The sequence below is a fragment of the Sciurus carolinensis genome, chromosome 18 (genome assembly GCF_902686445.1).
Source record: "Sciurus carolinensis chromosome 18, mSciCar1.2, whole genome shotgun sequence".
Taxonomy (NCBI): domain Eukaryota; kingdom Metazoa; phylum Chordata; class Mammalia; order Rodentia; family Sciuridae; genus Sciurus; species Sciurus carolinensis.
The window spans coordinates 29676659-29703687 of NC_062230.1; the positions used below are offsets into that span (position 1 = coordinate 29676659).

The window sequence follows — 27029 nt, forward strand, 5'->3', positions numbered from 1 at the left end:
TTGCTGAGGCTGGCTTTGAACTCGAGATCCTCCTGCCTCGGCCTCCGGAGCTGCTGGGATTACAGGTGGGGGAACAGAACCTCCAAGGCCAGAGGGAGCAGGAAGCTGACCAGGACAATTGCAGGTGGCCATCTGATTTTTGGAGACCTCACTGTCCCTCCCGCTTCCCAGAAGCCACTGCAAAACCTTGGCCCTATAAAGAGAAGTGCACCCGGTGCCTCAGGAAGGCTTCCCAGAGGGCACGAGAAAGTGTTCAAGGCCAGGTCAGAAAGCAAGCAAGTGGACGCAAGGACCACCGCAGGACACGGACTCGGCCACGGACCCGCTGCTGGCCACAGCCCCATGGCAGGACAGGGACTCGGCCACAGACCCGCTGCTGGCCGCCCCTCCGCAGCAGGCACCTTGCCCTTCAGCATCCCCTTGGGGCCGACCACGTTGTCAAAGATGTGCTTCCCCACGTGCGCGTCCACGGCCGAGAGGGGGTCGTCGAGGAGGTAGATGTCGGAGTCGCCGTACACGGCCCGGGCCAGGCTCACGCGCTGCTTCTGGCCACCGGACAGGTTTACGCCCTGGGGGACAAAGCAGAGGGTGGGTCACCTGCTGGGGTGCTGTGGGCGCAGCCAGGCCCGGGCTGCCCTGCGCGTGAGACACAGGGCAGCAGGTCCAGCCCCAGGCCGCAGCCGTGGAGGGGCGAGGGCGCTCGAGGGCAGGCCGGGCCTCCGCCTGGTGGGCAGCACCGGGGACACAGCCACGCTGCCGGCGAGGCTGCCGTCTTGCCGTCAGTGGCCGCAGCCCCTGGCGAGCCTGGCTCTGATCTGTCAGTACCGGGCAGCCACTGGGGCGGACAGGCTCCATCGGGCGCTGACCAGGCCTGTGCTCCGCCCGCTGAGGGCCAGCGCAGCCCACCCCACTGCCACAGATGGCCGAGGCCAGGACACCTGGCTAGGCCGCCGCCGCGGAGACCCGCTGGGTGACCGCCCAGCCCGGTGCTGGGAGAAGCCCACCACCTCCGTGCACTGAGAGGGGTCCTGGCCATCAGCTCCTTCTGCTGGTCCCTCTGGCCCCAGCGTCCTGTCCAGGGCAGACACTGGACCCAGGCTGAGCTGGGCATACGTCTCCCTCCAGATTTTGTCCCTAGACAGGGGCAGTCAGGGGTCGCCCGGGGCAGAACGAGAGGCAGGAGACAGAGGACCCAGGGCTGCCAGGAGGCCTGGGCCTCGGACCCACACCCCGCTCGGCCGCTCCTGCTTCCGCTCGCGTCGGCTCTCGCGCCCTGGATGAGCAGAGCTCCCTGGCGAGAATTTGTTTTTTCTTTCCAAAGAGCCACAGATTCACCTCCATTCAAAGAACTCATTCGCCAAATGAGAGCCAGGAACCGCTGCTGGGGACAGGGCAGCTCCGTGCACCCAGTGGCCCCAGCCCGCCCTGCACTCACACCGACAGCCACCAGGGGGCGCCAGAGCAGGCCAGTGGGCTGGTGAGGCTGGAGGCTGGGGCGCAGGGGTGTGGGTGCAGGGGAGCTGGGTCAGTGAGAAGCACAAAGCACAGCCCTCTTCGGAGTGATGGAAGACCAGGGCGCAGGGCCCTCCCTAAGTCTCCCCGGCTGGGGGCCTGGGGCAAGTCACTCAGCCTCTCTGTGCCTCTCGCCTCAGCCCCATCTGGTGGGCCTGCTGCAGAAGTGCTGGGTGTGGGCCACCCGACAGGCCGTGGACGCGGGCAGCCTCCACGCCTCCTCCCACCTGCGTCCTGCCAAGGAACACTGCAGGCGGCGGATCATCTTGAGGTGGCCTGTCCTCCCTGTGGCTTGCATTGGGGGTAGATGGGACAGTGTGTGTCAAGGGACGGGTTTTCCCCTTTTCTCTTTCTCTTGGGCTTCTGCTGTGGCCACAGAGGAGCCTCCCCTGGGGCGGCCGCTGAGGCCTCACCCTGGCCCCGGTGAGGGCCCAGGGGCCTGGAGCGGGGCCTCCGTCAGCGGACCAGAGCAGCCAGGGTTTGACGTGTGAGCCACTAGGACCCCATGGCTCTTCCTCAGGTGACCAGGGCCGGTGCCGAGCCATGCTGACCTTCTCGCCAATCTCCGTCCGGTCCCCGCTGGGCAGGATCTCCAGGTCCGAGAGGAGGGCGCAGGCCTCCACCACGGCCTTGTAGTAGCGCTCGCGCAGCGGACGCCCGAAGAGGATGTTCTCGCGGAGGGAATGGTTCTGGATCCAGGCCTGCTGCGGGACGTAGGCCACGGAGCCCTGCGGGGCAGAGGGAGAAGGGCGGGACGGATGGGTGGACGGGCGTGGCCACGGCAGCCTGCCCAGCCCCTGCCAGGGGAGGGCTCCGGTTCAGCCCACGCTGCTCCACCGAGAGGGACGCCAAGTCACACCAGACCTGCCCGAGGACGCAGCGGAGGTGAACACCGAGTGTCCACTGACCACCACCCTGACCCTGAACAAGCTCCGCCCTCAGAGCGGGCGCCCTGCCGGGACCAGAATCCCATCAGGGGTGCCCACAGCCTTCGGCGGGCAGGCATGGCCTCACCCCAGAGGTGGGGAGGCTGCCTGGGGAGGTTTAGGCAGGGCCGCTGCCCTCCTGCCTCCAGGGATGTGCGCATGGAGCGCAGCATGAGGTCGAGGGCCGGGAGGGCCTTTGTTTTGTGTTTTAGTAACAAAAGTGCTAACATTGGGAAAAACAATTTTAAGAGGCCAGGAAGGTGAAGAGTACGTTAGTCACGGGAGGAGGTCCTGAGGGGCACGGAGTCGGGGGACAGCCCAGGCAAAGGGCCCAGGAGGGGGCTGGGCACAGAGAGAGCAGCACAGCCGCAACACAGATGCACAGCGTGAGGGGAAGACAGGCAGAACTGAGCAGAGGCCACGCTGACTTCACACGAGGGCAACGGGGACTCGTGAAGATTCTTGTGCTGTTTTTTGGTACTGGGGGTGGAACCCAGGGCCAGAACCCAGGGCCGCTCAACCACTGACCACATCCCCAGCCCTTATTTTTATTTAGAGACAGGGTCTCACCAAGTTTTTTAGGGCTTTGCTAAGTTGCTGAGGCTGGCCTCTAACTTGGGATCCTCCTACCTCAGCCTCCGAGTCTCTGGGATTACAGGTGTGCACCACGGTGCCCCCACTAAAGGCTCTTAAGTAAAGGAACTCCTTTGGGCAAGGCAGAGCGTGGGAACCAGAGGCTCTGACCCTTGACCTACATTCTCTGACTGAAGTGCCCGCTGCAATACCCTAACTTGTAAGAGGCAAAGACGTCAGAAGGCCTCGACCCTAAAACCCACAAGCCGTTCAGACAAGGTATGCACAAGGCACACCGAGAGAAACATCTGGAAAAAATCAAGACTAGGCCTCGAGCACTTCCCTCCCCAGGGCAAAACAACCGGTCTCGGTCACGAATCATGATCTGACCCCAAACATCCACCGTGCTCTGCTACGGAAGCCGCTGCTAACGAACCAGAGCCAGAAGGCAGAGCGCAGCCTACCGCCACCGAGACTTTCTGCCTTGCCGACTTGAGCGCACCTGGCTCCGTCACAGGGACTTTAAAGCAATGACAGAGCGTTTCTCAAAATCACAGCTGACTGGGACCCACAATGACGAGATGTCTGCCCTTTCAGGCACTAGGAGGAGAGGCAGGCAGACCCAGAAAGGAAGCTGGACAGGGTTCTCCTTGCAGGACTTCTCAGGGCCTTTGCTTCTGTCTGCCATCCATCTCCAAGGGGGCCCGATGGGCGGAGCCTGGGGACAAGTATTCCCCAAACATCCTGCGAGGCCACTGGGCGCAGCCCACCCTGCAGGAAGGTAGGTGTCCAGCCTTAAGGGACTTGTCCCTGCAGCAGGAGAGGCTGAACCCAGGCTCAGATCCGGGGACCCTCCCGTGGGGGTCCAGCGCTCGGAGTGCTCTGAGTCCACAGGCCATGGCCCGGCCTTCCTCCAGCGCAGGCCGAGAATCCAACAAACACTCCACCGAAAACTGCTCCTTCAGAAACGTGGCTCGGAGGAGGACGCCAGCCCGAGGGTCACTCTCACCAGGTTGCCGTGTCTCCAGAAGGGGGAGCCACAGAGAAGGGAAGGCACAGAGCGGCCTGGGGCAGACCAGGGAAGACGCAGGCCCGGGGAGCCTGAGGGTCTGCTGCACGTGGACTGAGTGCCTCCTGAACGCCAGGCACCCTTCTACCAGCAGGGGACGCTCCGACCTCTGCAGTGGAAGAGGACGGGGAGGGGTCGCTGGGGACAGGAGAGGCCTGTCACACGTCAGAATGGACCCGACTGCTCCCTGGCGCTATGATGTGATCCTGGTGGGTGATGCCCAGCCTGCTGCACTGCCCGAGGCGGGGAGGGGAGGTGGCCGCCCTCCCGTCTTCAGGGACTTGAGCAGCACCTCCTCCTGCCTCCCCTAGGATCTCACTTCCTTCCTTGAGGTGTGAAGGCCCGTGGAGGCTGGGGGGAGCTGGAGACTGACGGGAGGCTTGTAAAAGGGGCCAGTCCTTCCCCTTATCACACTCTACGCTTCCTGCTGAAACCCGTGCACAGCAAGGCGTCGTTCAGGCCAGAGGATCCACGGCCTGGCACGCAGGGGGCTCGGAACTGGGGTCCGCTCTCCGGGCCCTCCTGCTTCCCCACCAGCCTCTCCCCAAACGCAACAAAAGAACACAGTTCATCCTCCGGGAGGCCCAGGAAAGAGCGGGAAGAGCGAGCGAGCCGGACAGAGGGGTGGCGGGGAGGCCCGCCACTCCCGTCGCACGCGCAGGGCAGGCCCTGGACCCCGGCCCCGCGCCCACAGCCCTGGCCTCACCTTCAGAGCCACGTGGCCCTCCACCTTGTCCATCTCCGCCAGGAGCGCCGAGAGCAGGGAGGACTTCCCACAGCCCACCTGGCCCACCACAGCCACCAGGGCGCCTTCCGGGATGGAGAAGGAGATGCTGCAATGACCACAGGCCCTGGCTCAGCCAGCTGCCCCGGGCCACCTGCACCCACGTCCCTCCAGGGCCCGCCAGGTCTGCGCCCGGGGCTGCAGGTGCGGGCAGGTGCGGGCAGGTGCCTGGATGCAAAAGGCCCCATAGGTGCTGAGGCAGCGAGGGAGCCCGGGGCCTGTCGCCCTGAGGGAGCTGAGCCTGCTGGGTAAGAGATGTCCCCAGAGGCAGGACACTGCAACCCAGGCTGCAGAAGAGCGGGCCATGTCAGGGTGAGACTGGAGGACGCCTACGGGCTAGAGAGGGAAGGCCCGAGTGGAGCAAGGTCCGGGGTCTCCAGGCAGCAGGGGACTGAACAGGAGGGCTCCAGACTGCTGGGAGGGAGGGACGCAGGGAGGGCGAGGCCCCAGGACGGGGCAGCCGTGGGGCAGGACGGGAGGGAGTTTCGAGCGGAGGAGGAGGAATTTAAGTAGCACGGGAGGAGGAACTTCCTCGACCTCCAGTTTTCAATGAGGTAAAGAGCGGCAGACCCTCTTCTCAAAAGGGCGCGAGAGAACAGCAGCACCTGATCGCTGGCCAGGGGCAGTGCTGAAGGGCACAGCGTGAACGGGGCCCCTTCAAAGGTCCCTTTGGCCCTGTGCTTGGAGATTCCCTAAGGAGGCTGCTCCTCAAGGTCACCAGTCAGAAAGGAGAAGAGGCACTTGACAAGTTGCCCAGGGACGAGGACGGGGACAGGGACAGGGACGGGGACAGGGACGGGGACAGGGATGGGGACAGGGACGGGGACAGAGCCACTCCCTTGATGCTGGTATGCTGCAGAAAGGTAAGGGCAGTGCTCTGGGCGGGAGGGGGACCCTGGGAGGACAGGAAGACAGCTCCCTTCTGGGCCGTGGTCAGCCCTGGACCAGCCTGGTCACCCCAGACCTTGGCCCTGCAGGCCAGTGACAGGCTCAGGGAGGGGCACGTGACCTGTTCTGGACCAGTAAGAGGCAGGCAGGTCTCCAGCTGCGGGAAGATGTCCCCAGAGTGTGGGGGCCTCTGCTGTCACCCAGGGTGAGTCAGAGTGAAGCAGCCCAGAGGGAGGCAGAGCAGAGGGTGGACAAAGACCTGAGCAGCCATCGAAGGCCCCGGATCGCAGCACACCCGGAAGAGGAGCTGCTAGCTAGAAACCAGACTTCCCCTTTGCTGCCCAGCGGGCAAGGCTGCCAGTGCTCATCCCCAGAGGAGCCCTCGGTGCTGGGCACCTCTAACCTGCCCCTCGGGACAGCCTGAGCCAGGGTGGCTGGACCTGTTTTCCAGATGGGTAAGCGGAGGCTGCTCCAGGTCGCAGAGCTGGTGAGGGGCTGGGATCTGGACCCGCGCTTGCCACGGCCCACGGCTCTCCGCCAGCGCCCACCCGGCTTACCTGTTCAGCGTGGCGGGCTCGCCCCTGGCCCACGTGAACGTGGCGTTCTTCACGGTGATGCTGTTCGTCCCCCCGCCTGGAAGCACCAGAGACACGCGTCAGGCTGGGACGGAGTCCCCGGCAGTCGCCCTTCCCTCCCCAGGGGTCGGCCCAGCCGCTGGCCTCCTCTAGCCTCGTCAGCCGCTTCCAAACAGAACAGGGACCCGCAGCCCTGGAGCCGGCTGTGACCCACAAGGCGGGAGGCAGCCTCAGGGAGGGCGAGGCCCCCAGGACAGGAAGCCATGCCCTCCAGATGCCCACAGGGCAGGGGGCCCACGGGGTGACCCTGTGCTCAGGGAACGCCTGCCCGCTGTCCAAGGCGGGACGGGACAGCTCTGAGCAGCACCAAGGTCAGTGGGGACACAAGCCCATCCTCTCCACCACCGTGGCTGGCACTGCACCCCACCCGGGGACTCCTCAAGCTCAGGGTGGGCTCTCAGCCCCAGTCCCCCAGCCTCTCCCTCTGCCCAGCACCCGCCTGCTCACTGCCTGCTCACTCTACTGGGGACCCCTGTCCTCAGTCTCCCCAGGACACCTGTCAATCTCCCCAGGACACCTGTCCTAATCCTCCCTGGGACCCCAGTCCTCAGTCTCCTGGGACACCTGTCAGTCTCCCCGGGACCCCTGTCCTCAGTCTCTTCAGGACACCTGTCACTCAGTCTCTTCGGGACACCTGTCACTCATTCTCCCGGGGACCCCAGTGGCAATCAGCTCCAACAAGCAGAGGTGGAGCAGGCGGTGCGCAGGTGGGCGGGGTGGGGCTTGAGGGTGGACGGAGCCCAGCTGACCTGGCCCCCGGGGAGCCCCAGACTCGACTCCCCATCAGGTTCCCTTCCCTGCTCTCGGTTCACTGTCACCCTGGAGCCACCTGGAAACCTCTGGAGCTACCAGGGGCGTCTCTCTGTAAGTTGTCAAATGGAGAATTAACTCCCCACATCAAGAAACACGCCTGTGGCAAGAGGAAGCCACTGGCCAACCCAGCCAACCTCCCCAGCCCAGAGGGAGCTGCTGGGTTTCCTCCTCGCCTCTGGGTGGTTCTGGGGTGGAGCCCAGGGCCTCTGAATGCCACTCAAGCCCACTTCCCAGCCGGAAGCCACTGCGGTCAGGATCTGCTGAGGACCCTGGGACCCGGCGCCTGGGCTGCCCGGGGGGCCGTTCGGGCTCACGAGAGTGGGCACACACCCCAGGGAGCAGGGGGCTGGCGGGCCGGGGCCCTGACCCTGGCAGCTGAGAACTTCAGCGCGAGAGGCCCCCTGGGCGTCAGGTTAAGGTGCACGTTTTGCAGAGAACCTCCCGGAAGGCGCCCGTCCTCAGGTGCAGGGAGCAGGTGCCAGCACCCCTGGGCGCGGCTCTCTGCAGGGGCCACCGTGCCCCCCAGGGTGATCAGACAACCGCTGGAGACACTGTCGGTTGTCAGACCAGGTGGAAGCTACCAGATGGAGTGGGCGTGGCAGGCACGGGCTGGCACCACGGTCCCCGAGACGGTCCTCAACAACGACACTCCTCCAGGCCCCACGTCACCACGCCCAGAGGAGAAGCCTGCGCCCGGGGGGCCCAGACGCAGGGATCACGTCTCCACTGGCACCAGAGGAGGGACGACCACCATGCTGGCTTGTGTGGCACCTTCTACAGCTGCCGTGTCAGGGGTTTTATATGTCACTGAAGACATCTGAAGGCCTACTAGGCACCAGGCACTGCCCACCCATGATGACCAGTGTCTACACACATTTGGTCCTACAACTGCATTTACTGGGCTCTGGAGCCAGACAGTGGGACTTTGAATGCTGGACAGTCACAGGCAAGTTACTTAACTTCTCTGTGCCTCTTTCCTTCTGTCAATAGGGTTGATTGACAAAGGAATCAACCCGAGGGCTGCAGGAGGGAATGCACAGGAACCTTGGCGGGTGGTAGCTGCTCATAAATCTCGGAAGGTGACCTGACCCAGGCTGGGAGCACAGACTCCACCAACCGGCCGGGCTGTGGGTTCGGACTTCCTCGTTCACTGAACCATCTAATTACTCAAGCGAGTTTCCTCATCTGTGAGCTGGGAGTCCCACTGGCCCCTCTCAGTGCGCAGCGCCAAGCGCCAGGTCGGTCAGCATGCTGGCGCCCTGGGGGATGACCGTGCACGGCGGGGACATCACAGAAGTGATGGTGGTCACTGCGGCTGCTGCCACCAGGACAACACTGAGTTCCCACAGAGGCAACATACAGGACCCCTGCTCACGGGCACCGGTGGGAGAGTGTGATTTAGTCACCGTCCACAAAACAAGCGAGCCCACCAGTGACTCGCCCTGCCAGAGGAAGGGCCCCCCACCCCTTCGTCCAGATGAGGAGCCGGAGGCTCAGGCCCAGGCGGACACAGCTGGCGGGGGTCGAGCGGGGCCAGACTGCAGTTTCGCCTGTCCATCCACCCAGAACAGAATCCGGCCCTGGGCCCTGGAACCTGGCCTCAGGGAAAGGGGTAGTGACCCAGCGGCCACCTCCCCGGGGGGCCACAGTGCACGTTCAAGGGCCTGGGGCGGGGAGGTAAGAGAGGCCCCGGGAGTTCCAGGGGCCCTGGGGAGTTCTGGGGGCTGGCTCCCCGTCTCTGGCCCTAGTGCTGCAGAGCCGAAGCCAAGGGCAGCCCCGGAGGAGCCAGTCGGGGAGCCGCGCGGGGACCCAGGGCACGCACCGTCCTTGACGGGCCTCCGCTGGATACTGCCGGGCTCCAGCTCCTCGTGGGAGAGGAAGATCCTCAGGCGTTTGAGGGAGACGCTCGCCTGGGTGGGAAGCAATTATGGGGCATCGTTATTTTCAAAAAGCACTTTTGCACAACATAGGCAACTGGATTTCAGTGGCTCCCCTGGGTGGGGACAGCTCACATCCTCCTCCTCCCTCCAGGTCCCTGCAGAGCAGAAACGGCGTCTCTCCTTGTTTCAAGAGCCCGCAAAAGGCAGAAAGGAGGAAGGACGCAGTGAGGGGCGGCCCGAGGAAAAAAGGGGCTCCAGGAAGTGACATGCTGAGGCAGGAGGCCCAACTCTGACAGGCCGGGGGCAGAGGGCACCCAGTGCCCCTGCGACCTCCAGCAGGACCCAGGTTATTTTAAGAAATGACTGGGGACTGTGTTGGCATGACGATGTGTCAAGACGACGTAAGAAGCAGGCTGGAGTACCTACGGGCGAAGGGCCCAGAGGTCCTGAGACCTGCTTGAAAATCCTCCAGCCAAGACAGCAGGAAACAGGCGGGCGGAGGGAGAAGGGGTCAGAGGAGGCCAGGGAGCAGCAACGCAGGCGCTGGGCCCTGGGGATGGGGACACCGGTCCTCGACACTCTTCCTCATAGGAAGGGTTTCCCGATGCTGGCAAAGCCTACAACCAGATCCGTACGACCGGATCTTCAGGGTGAAGCGTCTGTGTGGCTGGAAATGGAATTTAAGTGGATTTGCACAAAGCTCAGGAGAGGCGGGTGGAGGGGCTACAGGAGGGTCTCCTCTGTCCAGGGAGCCGCCATGGAAGCCAGGGGTGGGGGGATCCTACGAGGCCAGGTTGGCGGGCTGGAGGGGTCAAGGTCTATCGGACTGGTCACATCTATTAAGGGGGTCCACAGCCGCAGTTCAGAAAAAAACAGGCTAGGACGGATGGATCGGGAGGGGACGGAACATTCCAGAAGTCCCTTCCCGGGCCCGGGAAAGCCTCGCGTTTAGATCTGTTTCAGACGCTGGCACCAGGGCTCCCGTGAGAGGTGTAAGGTCTTCTTTTCTTTGGGGCCTGACTGCAGCGGGGACGGTTCTCGCCTGGGCCTCCTGGAGCCCCGGGGCCCACGCGCCCCTGGCTGTGCCCCCCCCCTCCGGTACCTGCACGATGCTGCTGATCACCATGGGGAGGATGTTCAGAGGGAAGCGGAGGATGTTGAACAGCGCCAGGGACACGAAGGCTTTCTGGGCGTCCAGGACGTTGCTCTTGTCCACCGTCACGTAGACAGCAAAGGTCGACAGGGCCACCTGCAAGCAGGGTCCAGTGCTGAGCAGGAGACGCCACGGCCACACAAGGCAGGCCCTCCCCGGCAGCCACGGCCGTGCTGCAGGGGGTGGCCACGCGGGCAGACCTGGCACAGGCAGGGGCTCACGCCACCCTCCGAGGACCGACAGCCAGTGACGGGTCAGCGTGCTGCCTCTCCCCGACCCGGCCTTGGCCTGCAGCTCCCCCACCTGAAGCCGCCTGGACCCCGCCAGGGCAGTCTGGTTGACCCCATCAGCCTCTGAGAGCCAGCGTCCACCCTGACCCACTGGGCTCCACCTGACACGGGCTGCACCGCAGGGCACCTGTCCTACCTCGTATGGCAACTTCAGAGTCAGCGTCCCCGACGCTGAAAGGCCAACTCCTTGAAGGAACTGTCTTGTGCCCAAATGTGTCCTCAGTGCCCAGACCAGTCCCTGGGGCTGAGGGACCCTCAAGACGACTATGAGATTCAGATAGGAGGAGCCCCCGACTCCCTGTATTGTTAGTGCGGCAACCTCAGAGGAGAGGACTGGACTGTGAGAGGGGGAAGCCCATCAGGCGGTGCTGCTGGAAAGGACTGGCAGGTGGGCGGGGTCTTGGGCAGGTGGGCAGGGTCTTGGGCAGGTGGGCGGGGCTGAGGTGGGCACTGACGCCTGGCAGGGTGCATCTGCCTGCAGCCCCGCCCCTCGTCCAGGTGCTCCCTGACTCCTGAGCTGAGCAGCTCTCCTGTACTGGTCCCTGATCAGCCTCACCTCAGGCGCAGAGCGAAGGAGCCAGCCAGCTATGGCCTCAGAGCCCTGAATCCACGAGCCCACTGAACTTCCCCTCCTCTAAGTGGTTCCTGTTGCGTGTTTGGGTCACAGCAAAGCAACTAACACAACAATCTTAAGTTTATTTCCTGTCCCAGGACCCTGACAAAAAGATTGCTTTCCATACACACAGCCCAGGCCGGGTCCTGGGGAAGCCCTTCCTGTTCCCACTGAGACACTCACCTGTGCCTGGCTGGTGCCCACCGGCACACAGAGACCACCTGGATCTGGGCTGGCTGAGATGGGAGCATGGCACCCCAAACCCCCCCTGCCCTGCCAGGTGGCGGGAGGGACTGAACAGGCCCGTGAGGCGGCTCGTCCTGGGAGCAGGGAGCCTGATGGGTTTGGATTGGTGGATCCCTTCCTCACTGCTGGGACCAGGGCAGCACCAGGTGGCACGGGACGAGGCAGCAGGACCTGCGTGCTCTCCCAGGACTGTGTCATGAGCAATCTGGCAAATGCCAGACCCCAGCAGTGGACAACAACCTCCGTCCCCAGTTCAGCCATGATCCTGCAGCCCTCAACGGCCTTCCCTGGGGGAGGTGAACTGGGAGCTCGGGGCCGACCACCAGGAGGTGGGCAGAGGCACGCTGAGCCCGGGCCTTGTCCACGGTCAGCCCTCTGCCTCGCGGTTCTGCGGACCTCAAAGACTAAAGCCACATATTTGCCACGGCTCGGCTGTGTGGTGCTGGGCGTCTTGCTCCACCTCTCTGAGCGAGACTCTGCTTTCCCGTCTATGAAATGGGGCTCAGGACAGGCCTTCAAGGATGGCTGGGAGCAAGACCAGCCCCCGAGCAGAGGCCCCGGTGCGAACTCCTCAGGCCCTCCTTCCAAAGACCCACCACGGCAAGCAGAGCTGGTCTCCTTCCCGTGGCTCTGACAAGCCAGTGCAGCCGAGCAGAGGCCCACAGGAGGGGCAGAGCTCTGAAGGCCACTGACCTGTGGTCCCCGGGACGGCCACATCTGAGCAGCCCTGACATACTGGCAGCTGACCCAGGGTACTGTGCTTCTTCTTCTTAATATTTAAAAAAATTATTTAACTGATGTGCACAAATGTAAAAATCATACATATGATTGGGGTACTGTGGAATGCTGGGGTACCTGTCTACACCGCGTCCTGCTTAAGTCAGGTCGAACTATCTGTCTCCGTAACATTTACCCCTTCTTTATGGAGAACACTCCAAATCCGTTCTTCCAGCTTTTTGAAAAAAGCACACAGTACGCCACGGTTATCCGGTCAGGCAGCTCGCAGCTCCCGCGTGCCAGCTGTCCTCGCAGAGCAACCTCCCGTTCCTCTCCCCCTTGACATCCCTCACCGACACCCTCTAAACGGAGCCATGCGGTAGGATGTGATTCAGCCACAAGCAGGCAGGGGCTCTGCACAGCTTTTTCTGGTGCTGGGTTGGACCCAGGGCCTTGCACACGCCGGGCAAGTGCTCCCGCCCTGAGCTCATGGCCAGGCCAGCGAGGCGGTTCATATTCACGCCACCAGCTGGACGTGGCCTGAAACCATCGTGCTAGGCGATGGCCAGAGACAGGAGGACACCTGGTGAAAGACAGGGAGCGGAGAGGACGGGAATGGGGTGCCCCTGCTGTCGAGCCCAGGATTCCCTCGGGTGACAGAAAGGCCCTGGATGCGCAAGGAGAGTTATGTGAATAACCAATGAATCGTACCATGGTGAATTCTCTCTCAATTGGAAAAAGGAAAAAAACCTCTCCAAAGCCAACTTATTTTACTTAGTATAAATGTCAAAGTCTCCACTTGAGTCCCAGGGTCCACCTGATTCAAAGGCTCTTCTCCAACCTGGCTGACCCGCTCCACTCTCCGGTCACACTCCCCCTCGCCCACCCTCAGGCTAGCTCCTGTGGTTATTCCACCTACAGAGGTGGCCACAGCCCTGCCCCAGGGCCTTTGCACGGATTGGCCCTTCACTTCTGTCTGAACGTTACTCCCTCTGTGATCTCTGTCTCTGACCATTCTATTTACAACGGCGAGCCTTCCCTACCACTCAGACTCAAAACTGCCATTTCTCAGTAGGTCTTACAAGGGGTTAAGACCAGCCTGGGCAGCACAGTGAGATCCTGTCAAAAAAGTGGGGAGAATGGGGTTGTGGCCAGTGGTAGAGTGCTTGCTGAGCACGTGAGGCACTGGGTTCAACACTCAGCACCACAGTAAAAAGTAATAATAAATAAATGAATAAAATAAAATAATTTTTAAAAAGTGGGGAGCAGCAGCTCTCTGCTTGTAGGGGTCGCTGAGGTGCAAAGAAACCACCAAGGAGAAAGCAGAGCTGAGACGGTGAGTTTCCCCAACATCATCTCGGAAGCCTCTAGATCCAGCCATGCCTGCAACCCCAGTCATGCTCTGAAGTACTTGCCCAGACTTTTTGGTTCTGTGTCTCTCCAAACCCCCCTTTCTTGCGCTAGCTGATCCGAGTCAGGTTTCCGTCCCACACAAGACGGTTCCCGTTGAACAGAGTTTACTTCCGTCACTCCTTGGCTGCTCTGAGCGTTTACTGAGGGTGCGCCATCCGCTCTGCAGACAGGAGCCTGCATGTCAGATGAGCACCCCGTGGAAAGATGAGGATCCCGCTGGAGGAATCAGGCAGGTAGGAGGCGGGGGCTCACACGGCACTGAGCCAACGCATTTTTGGAAGTGCGCGAGGTGGTCGTGAGAGAGGCCAGGCTCTGCCTTCCGGGGCAGCGGTCCCGTCCGCCCATCGGCTGGCACCCCCAGCGGCTCCCATCTCCCAGGCCCTGGCTTCCGTCACACCCACTGCTGGGTAAACACGGCACCACCCTCGAAGCACAGGAATCCGCCAGTGGAAAGAACAGGTGGACACCTGCCAAGGGAACGCGGCCACATACCTCACCCTGATGTAGTCCGAGGCCCGGAGCCGCCGCCAGGGCCTGGTCTGCAGCTGACACCAGGCCCATCTGCTCCTTCCTCCCCAAGCGGCTGCATGACCTCTGTCCCTGGAAGCCTGGGGCCTCCACCCTGCTCCAACCCCCCTGAAACTGAGAGGCAGTCAAGGGGGCCAAGGGCAGCCACTGGGCTCTCCAGCGTCCGTCTCTGCCCTGGCTTCCCGAGGAGGACCGGACCAGGCCAGGAAACGACAGAGGCCGGCATGCGTTCCGGCGACATCCTGGAAATCGCAGCTTTGTGAAGGAGCTGTGCACAGAGCCGAGGGCTGTGAGAACCCCCACCCAGGAGGGCCGTCACCTCCCGTGGCCTCAGACCTTTGCCTCTCAGGCCACTCGAGCAGCACTGACCTTCTGTATGATCTGCAGAGCGTAAAAGGAAATAAAAGACACATGGCCCCACGTATCGCACACGCCCACTGCTACCGACTCCAGAGACGCACAAGAGAACCCGGTGTGGGCAGACAGCAAGGCGGGCCGGGGCCTTGGCCAGGGACCTCTGGCCGATGTCTGGAGACACTTCTGATGGTCACAACTGGAGAGTGTGGGGTAGGGACTACTTGACACCCGGTGGGTGGGGGCTGGGACGCGGCTGACCTTCTACAGAGCACAGGAAACAGAGAGATCTGCGCCCAGTGTCCAGGGCGCTCTGCTGCAGGCCATCTGGAATGGCCTGGGGTGTTCGCCACCAGAGCACATCACTTCCTGTTGTTTGAATCAGATGCGCCTGGGCAGAGCTCGCTGGGGCACTGGTCTAGCCAGGGAGAGCCCTGGTTCATCCCCGCGCCACGGAATAGTAATAGGAAATCTACCACGTACACCAAAGAGCACCTCCGTTACACCGAATGCAGAGACCGTTAATAGTTTAAGGAAAAATGATAAAATGAACTCCCCCTGTAACGAGGACCCAGTGTGACGTCACTTAAATCACAGAGCGATCCCTCTGCCCGTCTCGCTCCCGCCGGGGCAAGTCTGAAGCACGGAGATGTGAGAAGAGCCAACAGCACACCCCCAGCCCAGGGCTGAGGGACCTCAGGGACATGGAGACCAGAGACTTGTGCCAGTTCCAATCCACTGGCCACAGGCACAGGGAGGGCTGCTGATCATAACCTGGCTGGACATCTGCTTCGAGCGTGGGAGGGAGGGACGTGGCTCTGTGTCTGGCGTCCTGTGATGTAACCCATCCATGTTCCCGTGAAGACACGGGGCCAGGGAGGTGGCAGGCCCGGCTTCAGGTCCCAGCGTGAGCTGAGGGAAGATGTGGCAGATGTGCAGACCTGGAGAAGACAGCCAGGCCCAGACCCGTTCAGACGGGTCAGAACTCAGAACAGAGTCCACATCTTAAGTGGTTAGGGAGTCGAGATGATCCTTCAGGACGCAGGTGAGTTATGTAAATGTGCACTGACACACGTATGCAGGTCAGCACTGCCTCCGTCTCGCTGGTGGCTGCTCCTGCAGTCCCGAGAGGGAGGAGCGTTAGTGACAGAGACCCTGTGGCCCAGAAGGCCTGCATCAGTCACCAGCTGGCCCTTTAAGGAGAAGTTTTGGCCAGTGTCTCTCAAAACTTCATGTGACACAAACCAGCCTCAGCGCTTCCTAAAATCCAGACTGTCTCCATTGGCCTGCGCTTCCAGAAGCCGGGCAATGCGGACACTGCCTGCCAGTCCACAGGCCACACGCTCAGAGGGAGGGGACTCCAGCGGGTGGGGGCACAGGCCAGACAGACCAGCAGCACAGCAGCACCGGGAGGTCAGCGTGCAGACGTGGAGCCCTGCCCAGACCTCCAGAATCCAGCTGGGCAAGCTGTGCTCCAACGACCCCTGGGCCACTCTGAAATGGCGCAAGTTCGCGCTCGCCCCACCCCCGCCCCCTCCAGCTGTCCTGGGCTCCAGACTCAGGGCGAGCCAAGGTGAGCCTACGAAAGCCATCGTCAGAACGCAAACCCTAACGGAAAAGCCTCCGCGTCAGAGAAACGTGTGCTTCCGGGTCACAGGAACTCCTGGAGATCACACACGGCCGCCCCTGGCGACAAGCGATTGGCTCAGGATCCCCCACAGGTACTGAGGTCCAAGGGTGCTCCAGGGGCTTGGGCAGAAGGGCCCAGTGTCTGCACATGACCGACCACAGCCCCCTGCAAGCTGTAAACCTGGATCTCTAGACTGCTCGCAGCACATGGCTAACGCCGGGTAAACGCTGGGCCAACTGCGTGGTACTGCTCCCTTCAGGGGGCATGACAGGATGACGTCTGTGTGTTTAGCACAGATGCTGTGTGTTTTCTCCAAACACACACACACACACACACGCGCGCGCAGCACTGGAGATTGAACCCAGGGTGCTTTACCACAGAGCCACATCCCCAGCCCTTTTTATTTATTTAATCTGGAGACGGGGTCTCACCAAGGTGCTGAGGCTGGCCTCGAACCTGCCAGCCTCCTGCCTCAGCGCCCTGTCGCTGGGATTATAGGCGTGCACCACCACACCCGGCTCTCAAGGTATTTTGGGTCTGCAACAGGTAGACTCTGTGGTGCACCTCGAACCCCGGCCACACGACTCAGAAGGAACACAACAGTGAAAGAAAACCTGATGCTGGGTGTCGGGAGAACACCGTCAGCCCAGCGACTGGAGGCTGAGGAAGGAGGCTCGCTCCAGCCCAGGAGTTCTCGTCCAGTCTAGGCAGCAGAGAGAGAACCTATAGCCCAGTGGCGGAAGGCACACTCGGCTTGCACCAGGCTCTGGGGTCAGTCCCCAGCAGCCCTCCCCACCCTGCCAAAAAATAATGACGCGGTCAAAAACACAAAGATGGCAAAACACACACACACTAGAGTGCGGAGGGCCCTGAACCCCCGTCGTCCTCCGCTCTTCCCTACTGTTCTTAACTGCGACCGGCTGGGATTAAAGGGGAATTTCCACAGTCCATCTCCAATGGTCTCTAGGTTTGGGGCCAACGCCGTACACCTCTAGCTCGCGCTGTTGGCTAGCTCCTCTTAGAGCCGGCCAGGCGGGGGTGGAAGTACCCCAGACACACGCATCAGAACACCCAGTGGGCATGAATCATAAACACAAAGACCCAGGACCAGGACCGACCCAGATGACCAGCCGTGGGAGGCAGCTCAGTCCACCCTGGTGTATCCGTGCACGAGACAAGCCTGCTTCACAAGAAGAAACGAAACCAAGCATGAGCCAAGGCGGAACACTATGTATACTGTGTTCCATTTGAATGTATTAAAATATTTTAATACTTCTAAGCTTTTCTCTGAAAAGAAAGAAAACTGTCACACTGCAGAGAGGAAAAAGAGAGGGGAAGACAATGCTGTATTTTGCTGCATATTCGTAGCCACCACATTAACACCTATTTACAAGTATTCTGTGCATCCTAATCTTGCACCCGTCTAGTCATAAATTATTTTTAAGCAAGATCAGCACTATTTTGAAATTTTTGGTAATAATTGTGCAGTGGTATGCTTTTATGTTTTATATCTTTCTGTGTGATCTGAATTTTTTTTTTTTTTTTTTTTACAGTAAACGAGTATTTGCTAAGCATCTGCGGTGCACCGAGGACATAGCAGTCAAGGTCAACATCAAAACCCCTGCCCTTGGAGCTGACACTCTGGTGCAGAGGGACAGAAAATGAAATAAGTTTTAGAGAGTGCCCAGCAGCACCACTCTGCACAGGGTGCAGGGGTCACCGACAGTCCCGTGTGTGGCCAGGCAACAATGAGACAAGGAACTGGGTCCATGGTTGGATCAACCATGGCAGCAAGCTTGCCATTTAGTTCAGCCAACTTTTTTTTTTTTTTTTTGGTACTGGGGATTGAACCCAGTGGCACTTGACCACTGAGCCAAGTCTCCAGCCCTTTTTGTTTTTGTATTTTATCTAGAGACCGGGTCTTGCTGAGTTGCTGAGGTTGGCTTTGAACTTGAGATCCTCCTGCCTCAGCCTCCTGACCTGCTGGGATTGTAGGCGTGCGCCACAGTGCCCGGTTCAGCTAATATTTTTCTTGTGAGAGAATGAGGAAGGAAGCGAGGGCACCGGTTCCTTAACTGGCTGCCCAGAAGCTGTAAAGGGCTGTGAGTAAAATACGAGGGGCTGGAGGGGCGGAGACTTTATAAGGGAGTGACCAGAGAAGGCTCACGGAAAACAGGCCACCTTTCAAACGTGTGTGTAAAAAACAACAGAAAACAACGTGACCCAGGAAAAGCAGGGTCCCACTCACCAGGAAAGGTGTGCAGACCCAGGTGAAGGTCCCCACGGCCGCCAGGTAGGCAGACTTCTTCAGCACCTTCAGCTCCTCCTGCCGGATGGCCATCACCTTGTCCTTGAAGGCCAGCTCCCAGGCGTAGAGCTTCAGCACCTTGATGCCGTTGAGGATCTCGTTCATCAGCTTGATCCGGTTGTCCTTGCTCTTCATGTGGGCCACCTTCACGGAGAAGCGGGGTCAGCAGCACGCCGAGGCAGGCCACTCGCCCCTGACCTGGCCTCCCTGCTACTCTCAACATGGCCTTCTACTGATAACGCCAAAGGACCCTCCATATCATGCTTCACTCACGCCAGAAGGACTTTAGAGAAGCCCACTCTACTTAGAACCAGGAGTAAAGGCCAGAAAGTCCCTCGGGTGCCCCGCGGAGCCGGGACGTGGGCCCCACCCTGCTGCTCCAAACTCGAGGGGCCACGTCCCTTCTCCGCTTTCTTGCTCAGGCAGCCCACAGTTGTCACCATACTGAACGTTCTGCGCCAGCCGGCATGGCTCCTGACCAGCGGCTGCCCACACCCGAGAGCTGCCACAAACTTTTAGTATCATCTTTCCCGGTGCTGAGGGGCAGCCCAGGGCCTTGGAGGCCAGGCAGGCTCCACCACGGAGCTCCGACCACTGCCCTATCAGGTCTGATCACCTCACAAGTGCTCGGCTGTTATTGCCAACGAGGACCATACGGGTCACAGGGGGGAGCCGTCAACACCACGGCCGGATGCCAGGGAAGGCAGCTGTTTCAGAGGTGAGCCGCTCAGGGAAGCCTACACCTCGGGGACAAAAGGGCCTCACATCTGCTGCCTCACCTAGGCCACCCGCCCAGCCCACAGGGCCTCTCGGCTCACATCCCACGGTGGGCCAGCAGTGTGGCCAGGTGATCTCCCAAGCACAGGCACACACCAAACCTAACTCTGCAGTCAATCGGGTGTGCATATAGACACACAGAAAGTTCTAGAACACTTTGCTTCAATGCATTCCTAGTGGCTGAGAGGGAAAAGAAGGGGGCCTCCCCCTTTAATCCCTACAGATCCACGTCACTTGAACTATTTTTTTTTTTTGGGTGCTGGGGATCGAACCCAGGGCCTTGTACTTACAAGGTAAGCCCTCTACCAACTCAGGTATCTCCCCAGCACCTTGAATGATTTTTTGAACTATTTTTTGCATTTGTACTAAATACAAATATTTAGTATTGACTAAATACTATTTAGTATTAATAGTATTAATTTAGTATTAATAGTATTTAGTAATAGATAGATAATAGATAGATACTATTATCACGTATTTAAAAGCTTAAGAAATACAAACTATCTCTAAAAATAAAGTTTAGCCCTGTGCACAAGAGCTCAGCAGGGGCAGAGTAGAGGGTTATTCTGACTCAACTCTTGTAAACACATAAATATAAGGCACGCGGAGCTCTGTGGAGAAAGGACTCCTGGAGACCCGCAGACGCTGTGGTTGCCGGTCACCGGCCCCCTGGGTCTGTCTCGGAGCTCTCCCCTGGGCTTCCGGCTGGACCACCAGGGAAACCGATACACCTGGACACCAGGCTGTGGCAAAGCAGAACCCAGGAACGCAGCCCAGGCATCCGCATTCGCCAGAGCTCCCAGGTGAGCCCCACGGGCAGGTGAGGCTGAGACCCCAGGGCCCGCGCAGGGCAAGCCTGGCGAATGTTCCTGCAGAAAGGCCTCAGGCCAGGTCCAGCCTAGGACAGACGCCCTACCTGGTAGGTCTTGGTCTTCATTGCCATCACTGCGTTGAAGGGCACCATGAGAATCATCACAGCCACCCCGGCGAAGATAGAGGGGCCCAGGTTCTGAGGAAACAGACAGCCCAGCGCTCAGCAAGCCGCGGAGGCAAGGGCCTGACCCCTGCTGCGTGGGGCCCACCCCACACTGCCAAGGGAGCTCTGGGCAGGCGTCGTCTTTTCCCAACGATGGGTGTTTGGCGTTTGCAGCTATGGGGTTCCCCTACCTTTAGGAACGTGCAAGTCCACGAGCCATTTCATCTGAAGCCCTCGGGCCGGCTGGGTTAAGAACTGGAGAACTAGCTTCCTTCTCCCCCTCCCTCCCTCATTCCTTATCAGGGATTGAACCCAGGGGCACTTTACCACTGAGCCACATCCTCAGCCCTTTTTTATATTTTATTTAGAGACAGGGTCTCGCTGAGTTGCTTAGGGCCTCACTAAGTTGCTGAGGCTGGCTTTAACTTGTGATCCTCCTGCCTCAGCCTCCCGAGCTGCTGGGATCACAGATATGTGCCACCACGCCCGGCTAGAATTGTAGAACTTAAAAAAGATAATAAGGTACTGGGCAGAAAGCAGTTAACACAGCTGGCCTGGCCACTCATCTTGCTCGGAAGGCTGCTGACAAGTTTGGCTGGCGGCTGGCAGCTGGGGTCTAGGAACCTGGATTCAGGAGGGTTTTCACCACTAGTGAGGAGAGGGGCTCACCGCACACATGACGCGGCTCTCGGTGAACCCTCTCTCCTCCTGGGAGGCTGGAGCTTTGACAGGCGCCAGAGCGTGCCTCTGTGACCAGCTCCCAGTGGGAGCCCTGGGGAGCACCTCACACCTGACTCTAACCGCGGCTGGGCAATCAAGGGCATCCTAGGGACTCGGCTGGGGGAGGACTGCTGGCTGGTCTCCCCTGGACCCGACCCTCAGCACCCGTGTCCACTGCTGTTGGGCTATAATAAACTCAAGCCCTGGCTGTAACCACGGGCTGATCCTGAGTTCTCCTAGTGATACACGGACCCTGATGTGGCCTTGGGGACCCGAACACAGCTGCACAGGTCGTGTATTTCCTGACACCCCAGCAAGACCTGCAGAGCAGTCCCAAGTCAAACGTGTTGATGTTCGAGCCGTACAACAGGCGGCTCTGCGCGGAGGGATAACTGAGATCACAGACTCCTCATCAGTCCAGGTGAGGTCCTGCCCCAAACCAGTCAGGAAAATGTCAGTGTCCTCGCTTTCTGGTCTGGGGAGGTGTGGATAGAGGTCAGACATGCCCTCTGACCCCATCTGCGATCAACCGTCTCAGGAAAGGGGTCGGCCGCTGAGACCAAATACAGATCTACATCTTCCAGCTTCCGCAAATACAGAAATCCCTGAGGAAACAGCCCCGCGTGCATTTCCTCAGCTGAACCACCCCGGGACTGCAGGATAGCGGGACCGGCTTCTCCTTTAGGTTTTGAGGAAGAGAGCAGCCTAGTTAGCCCAGCAAAGTATTCCCCTTCCTCCACTCCCACTTCTAGGAAAGTGCTGCTGCTGAGCCACCCGGTAGCAGGACACACCTCAGCCCACAGAAACTACTTGGCCCTCCAGGTTGAAGGTGACTCCCTCCAATAACTGAGGCAGCAAGTCTGAGAGCAAATACCAGTGGTCAAATGGCCCCAGCACGTCTCCATACCAGGCCCGTGCTATCCACGAAGTCTGCATTAATAAAATTAACAGGCCCGGGAGTCCCATGATGAGAGGCACCACCGTCATCACTGATTTGAAGATGCAGAAAGTGAGGACATCAAGAAATACTTCCAACCTGGGCGGGGTGGTGGCACGCGCCTGTAATCCCAGAGGCTTGGGAGGCTGAGGCAGGAGGATCACAAGTACAAAGCCAGACTCAGTACAAGTGAGGCCCTAAGCAACTCAGTGAGATCCTGTCTCTAAATAAAATACAAAATAGGCTCTGTGGTCGCAGGCCCCCGAGTTCAATCCCCAGTACCACCCCCCTAAAAAATACTTCCAAGGTTACAGAGCTGGAAATGGAAGAGGCGCAATTTGAATACAGGTAGTCTGTTCTGGGGCCTCTACGGTGTTTATGTCAAAAAGAGAAACTCTACTTTGGTCTCAAGCAATGGTCCCCAAGCAGAGATAAATTTGTCCTACAGGACACCTGGCAACACCTGGACGCATTTTTTGTCATCACGACAGGTGTGGGGTGCTACCAGCCTCTCATGAGATTGGGGCTCACAGCACAGAATTACCAGGTGGAGCGCAAATGGGACCCGGCTGCCAACCGGCATCTACAGCGAGCGGCGGCAGGAAGCTGGGCTCTGTGCCGTGTGAGCCAGCCCTGAAGGCGGCTCTCACGAAGGTGTCCAAAATACCCCCGTGGGAGCACCTGCTGGGAACAGAGACGCCCCCAGGTATCTGCCGGGATCATTAGAGATTTATGTTCTGGGTTCTGAGGTTGGGGATGTCGCTCAGTGGTCCAACTTGCATGAGACCCTCAGTTCTATCCCCAGCACCGAGAAAAAGAAAATTCCAATTTTTTTTTTAAGTTTCATTAGTATCAATACTTCATTCACTTCTGCTCTCTATAGCTATGAAAAGTGTCAATCAAAGTCAAATTGACAGATAATCGTAGGTCCCTACTGTGCACCTGGCCCGACTGGGGCTGAACCCACAAGATACAAAGCCAGGTCAGACGCTGTGTGCACACTGGAGTATGCGCAGGCGCACACACAGCCCACGCACGTGGGGCGTAGGAACTGGCACCGCCCTGAGATAAATCCTGCACTGCAGCCGCTGGGATTCGGAAAAGGAGGAGGGTCTGAGGGAGGGCAGGAGACCCCAGCTGGTGGAAGGAGGGGCCGCAAGGCCCGGTGGGAAGGAACGAGAGGGGCGGCTCAGGCCTGCTCAGCATCTCTTCACTCTGTGAACCGTCCATCCACGTGGAGAGACCCATGTTCCACAACAAGAGCTCCACCTGCGGCAGGCTGGCCGGCCAGAGACCCCTCCTGGGCAGCAGACTGGCCCAGGGACGGGGACGGGACTGTACTAGGCAACTGGAGTGCCCCGGGGAGCACCAGGCAGAGCAACGCAGGCTTCTCTTCTCTGGCACTGCTCTCTGCAAACAGGGTACGAGTATGGAAGCCGCCTGGGGAAGTCCCACTGAGCAAGTCCATAAACAGGGCTTGAGCTCCTGGATCCATCCATGCCTGAAGACAGATCCCTGGGTTTCTCAGGTCTGACTAACCCCCAAAATTCCTTCAATTGCTTAGGTGAAGATGGATTTCTGGGAAATCCACAGTCCTGACCAACACCATTAGGGACTAATGAGCGACTCTGGTTCACATTTGAGCACAGCGGGAGAGACGTGGTGTGCATGTTGCAGGGTCGTTAATTACACACACCGTCAAGAAGAATGTGAGCATGCACCAGGCCACCCACGAGGACACAATCCCCACAACTCGGGACAGAAGCACTGTCCAGGAGGGGTTCATGGGCCAGAAAACACCACGAAACAACAGTAATGAAGACCAGTGAGCAGAGGCCACTCATCTCTGACACCCCCTCCCCACGCGGAGCCACCCCACACCCGAGAGCACAGCGCAGGACACGCACCAGCCAGAGGAGGTAGAGGGCCAGCACGACCTGCAGCGGGGCCGACCAGATCATGTTGATGTACGTGGCCAGGTCCATGAACCTCTGGGCGTCCACGGACATGAGGTTGACGATCTCCCCGACGGTGGAGGACTTCCTGGCCGAGTTGGTGATCACCAGGGCCTGCGGAAGACAAGGGAGGGTGGGCGGAGCTGCCGAGGCTCGCCCGGCAGGACAGGACGGGGACGCTCCTGGGCTGGCCACATACACTCGCACCCGTCAGCTCCCACCTGGAGGTCTTCAGCGTACCCCCAGAGCGGGCTCTGCGCACTCGAGTGTGCACACATCACGGGGCGAGCAGGGCCACGCGCTCCGAGTCAGCAGGGCTGGGCAGCCCGAGACTCTGCATTTCTAACAAGCTCCAGGGCCTGGCTCGGGCCGCTGGTCTCCGATCCCCAGCAAAGGTCACAGGTGGAGGCCAGAGTCCCTCAGATTGGCATTCCTGACACCCAGGGCTGAATCAGCCTTCCTGTGGCCGTCCAGGGTGATGTGGACAGTTAGGGGCCTCCCTTGCCTCTGACCACTAAATACCCCCCCACACACACACACACACACTGTGACAACCAGAATTTCACCCGATGTCACCCAGCGTCCCCGGGGAGGCTGGCTCAGTGCTGCGTGCCCAGGCCACTGGTCCTAGAGCGCGGCTGCCACGCAGCGCGGAGGGCGTGTGAAACGCTAACCCCTGCCCCTCCTCCCTCAGGGGACCCGATCTGCTGGTCAGGGCACAGCCTGGGCAGCAGGCAGGAAGCTCCGCAGGTGAGTCCAGTTTGCAGACAGGGCTGGGCACCAGAGACCTAGCTGTCCCTTCCCAGGCCGAGGGCCAAGCAGGGGCCTTGCCCCAGAGGCTCAGCAAGAGGGGACTGGAAGGCGACTGGGTTCCTCTGAGGTCCGGCGAGGGGCTGGGGAAGTAGCTCAGCGTCTAGCACGCAGCCAGCCCCGGGTTCCACCCCAGCACCAGAAAACCCAGAGCTAACTAGGTGCAAAGCTGGACGTGCCGGCTCCGCACTCCATCATGCAGGAAACGGCCTCTGCTCAGCTCAGGAGGAGGGAGAGGAGAGTCAGCCAGAGAGCCAGGAGGCAGCCTGGGCGACCCCACACCAGGACCACCAGCCCCCTCTGCAACACGGGTACCCACGCTGACAGGTGGGCACGGACATCCCAGGGGTGGCCCTCGAAACCAGCGACCATGGCCAGTGGTCTCCACCCTCGCCCCCGGGGTCACCTCGGGCCCCTCGCCGCCCAGCTCCAGAAGCAGGGCTGGAAATCCCCAAGTGGAGCAGACCCCGGGGCGGCGGGAGCGCAGGGAGGCCCCAGGGGCTCCCACCTTGCGGTAGACGGCGCCGATGACGGCGGTCTTGATCCTCATGCCGCTGACGAAGCAGATGTGGAAGTACTGGTGCAGCACCAGCGTCTGCAGGCAGGCGCTCACGAACAGCAGCACCGTGTAGAAGTAGCCCTGCCAGTCGGGGGCCTGCGCGTCGTTCACGAACCTGATGAGCAGCCTGCCGAGGGGCGGGCAGGGCGGGGAGCGGCCTGAGCGGGCTGCCCGCTGCGAGGGTGGCTTCCAAGCCAGGTGAGGCGGGCACGCCAGCCCCGTGGCGCCAACGGCGACGGGCTGCAGGCTCCACGGGCGGCCAGCCTCTCCCAACACGGCCCAGCCTTGGGGTCCTCACCCCGATTGCTCTGCCTCACCCCCAGAGAGTCACCCGAGTCGAGGACAAAGTGACAGAGGTGAGGAGGGAACGAGAAGGACCCTGAGCCTCAGGGAGACCAAGGAGGGGCGCAGCCGCCCACCCTGACTTCCCGGCCCTGGTGCTCACAGGACTGGCTGCGTTCGGTGGTCTCAAGGTCCCGCGTCCGCCCCACCCTGGATTCCGAGAGCTTCTCTTACTTATAACCCATGGGCCTTAACTCAGTAATTCAGCAAAGCACGAAGCAAAGCCGGGGAAGACAGAGACACAGTGTGGGTCCCCACAGCCCGAGTGGCACAGCAAGGGAGAGGTGGGCCCGGAGGCCAGGGAGCAGGGAGGAAGGAAGGGCTCTTACTTCAAGATCTCGGGGCCGGCGAACATCATCAGGTCGTGGATGGCCTTAAACAAGAAGCTCATGAGGAAGTAGGGCCCGAAGGTCTTGTACAGCACCTTGAACAGGGAGGGGTCCCGCTCCTTCTGCGGGGACTTGACGATCAGGGCCTCTGCCTCCTCGCTCACGTCCACCTGGGAGCTGCCCCTGGCCTTGGCGGGGTCCTTGGTGGAGGAGTACGTGACCCTCACCGGCTGCCTGCAACACAGGAGGGATAAAGCGCTGGTGGGGTCCACGGAGATGCAGGCCAGCCCCTGGGGAGAAGGCCAGGGAACGCCAGCCCCGGGGAGGGCGGAGCCCGAGACAAGTCCTCGCGGAGGGACAGCTTCACACCGGGGCGGTGGATGGGACTCGGGTTCCGATGATGGCTTGGCCATCAGCCAGCCGTGGGGCTGTAGGAGGTCGCTTATATTCTCCAGACCTTCGTGGCTTCATCCATAAAATGGGGACAGAGGCAGAACCTACCTCTTAGGCTGCCTGCGAAACTGAGTAAGTTAACACACGTGAAGGGCCCAACTGGCTTACGCACGCCACGCGGTCCCCCTCAGAGACCAAACCTGGAATAGCCAAAACCGCCCCAGAGAATCAGGGTGAGACTGACACTTCCCAGCTTCAGAACCGACCACAGAACAGCAGATGTCGGGCCCCAGCCTGTGAGGGACAGGCACAGCGATTGCTGCAGCAGAACCTGGAGTCCACAGGAAGCTGCCTCATCTTAGGCAAGGATGTCGAGACCACCCACTGATGACAGGACAGTCTCTTCAAAGTTAGAGGAAAAACAGGTAGTCAGGACGTCACAGGAAAAGACTTTTGTGTTTCAAAAGACTCTGGAGAGAGTTCCAGGAGAACCAAGAGAACGGGAGAAAAGACCTGAAACCCGGTAAGGGCCCTGCGTCCAGAACGCGCACAGAACCTGAGGAGTGAGGAAGAGACGCCCTGCCTGACAAAGGACCGAGGATTCGCAGAGAAGTCTCCAACGGCGGCACCCGAGGGCCAACAAGCACAGGCCACGTGGGTCGGTCTCGTCACTTGGGAAGCACAAGTCAGAACCACAGAGTCACAGCCGCTGAGATGGCCAGAAGCAGAGTCAAGTCACAGAAAAGCATGTGCAACGTTCGGAGAAGTCAGCGCTCCACGCCCGGGCGGGAACAGGAGACGACGTCGTCACCTTGGAAACAGCTAGGCAGCGCCTGCAAAATCAGAGACACCCTGAGACGCGGCACTTCCGCTCCTGTGTACGTGCCCACCGCACGCTG

General features: G+C 60.4%; 1 protein-coding gene across 1 annotated transcript in view; it reads right to left on the minus strand.

Annotated features, from left to right (window-relative positions):
* Abcc1 (ATP binding cassette subfamily C member 1) overlaps positions 1–27029 on the minus strand; it is a 109787-nt gene that overhangs the window by 23840 nt on the left and 58918 nt on the right. The window contains exons 8-18 of the mRNA XM_047532782.1: positions 25738–25971; positions 25016–25193; positions 23650–23811; positions 20026–20118; positions 18273–18476; positions 10183–10329; positions 9023–9110; positions 6310–6385; positions 4787–4913; positions 2064–2240; positions 402–569 (exon numbers count right to left, since the gene is read on the minus strand). Of these exons, the coding sequence (XP_047388738.1) occupies positions 402–569; positions 2064–2240; positions 4787–4913; positions 6310–6385; positions 9023–9110; positions 10183–10329; positions 18273–18476; positions 20026–20118; positions 23650–23811; positions 25016–25193; positions 25738–25971 (1654 nt within the window). The remainder of the gene's footprint in view (positions 1–401; positions 570–2063; positions 2241–4786; positions 4914–6309; positions 6386–9022; positions 9111–10182; positions 10330–18272; positions 18477–20025; positions 20119–23649; positions 23812–25015; positions 25194–25737; positions 25972–27029) is intronic.